We start from the raw sequence: 235 nt of genomic DNA, 5'->3' as shown, positions 1-235 counted from the left end.
GTGAAATATCTGGACAGAGACAAACAGGGACATAATACTTACACCGTGCAAGTGGACATGAACATGTCGATGATTTTGATGTAGGAGACGGGGGGGAGTGCCGCCTGCGACTTAGCGTGCTGCGTGGACAGTGTGAGGAGTGAGGTGACGCCCAACGTGACGCGGGCGGGCGCCGCCTCAGGCTTGATCCAGAACGACACCCACTGCAAAGGCCATCCTCAGTGGGGTCTTACGG

At 57.0% G+C, this 235-nt stretch overlaps 1 protein-coding gene across 1 annotated transcript in view; it reads right to left on the bottom strand.

Moving 5' to 3' along the window:
* Positions 1 to 235, bottom strand: part of LOC119588913 — a 60027-nt gene that overhangs the window by 16815 nt on the left and 42977 nt on the right. Inside the window, exon 8 of the mRNA XM_037937533.1 lies at positions 43 to 203. Coding sequence (XP_037793461.1) covers positions 43 to 203 — 161 coding nt within the window. The remainder of the gene's footprint in view (positions 1 to 42; positions 204 to 235) is intronic.

Source organism: Penaeus monodon, chromosome 24 (genome assembly GCF_015228065.2).
Source record: "Penaeus monodon isolate SGIC_2016 chromosome 24, NSTDA_Pmon_1, whole genome shotgun sequence".
In the NCBI taxonomy this organism is placed as follows: domain Eukaryota; kingdom Metazoa; phylum Arthropoda; class Malacostraca; order Decapoda; family Penaeidae; genus Penaeus; species Penaeus monodon.
Note: the sequence above shows the minus strand (reverse complement) of the source record. Positions and strands in the feature narration are given on the sequence as shown.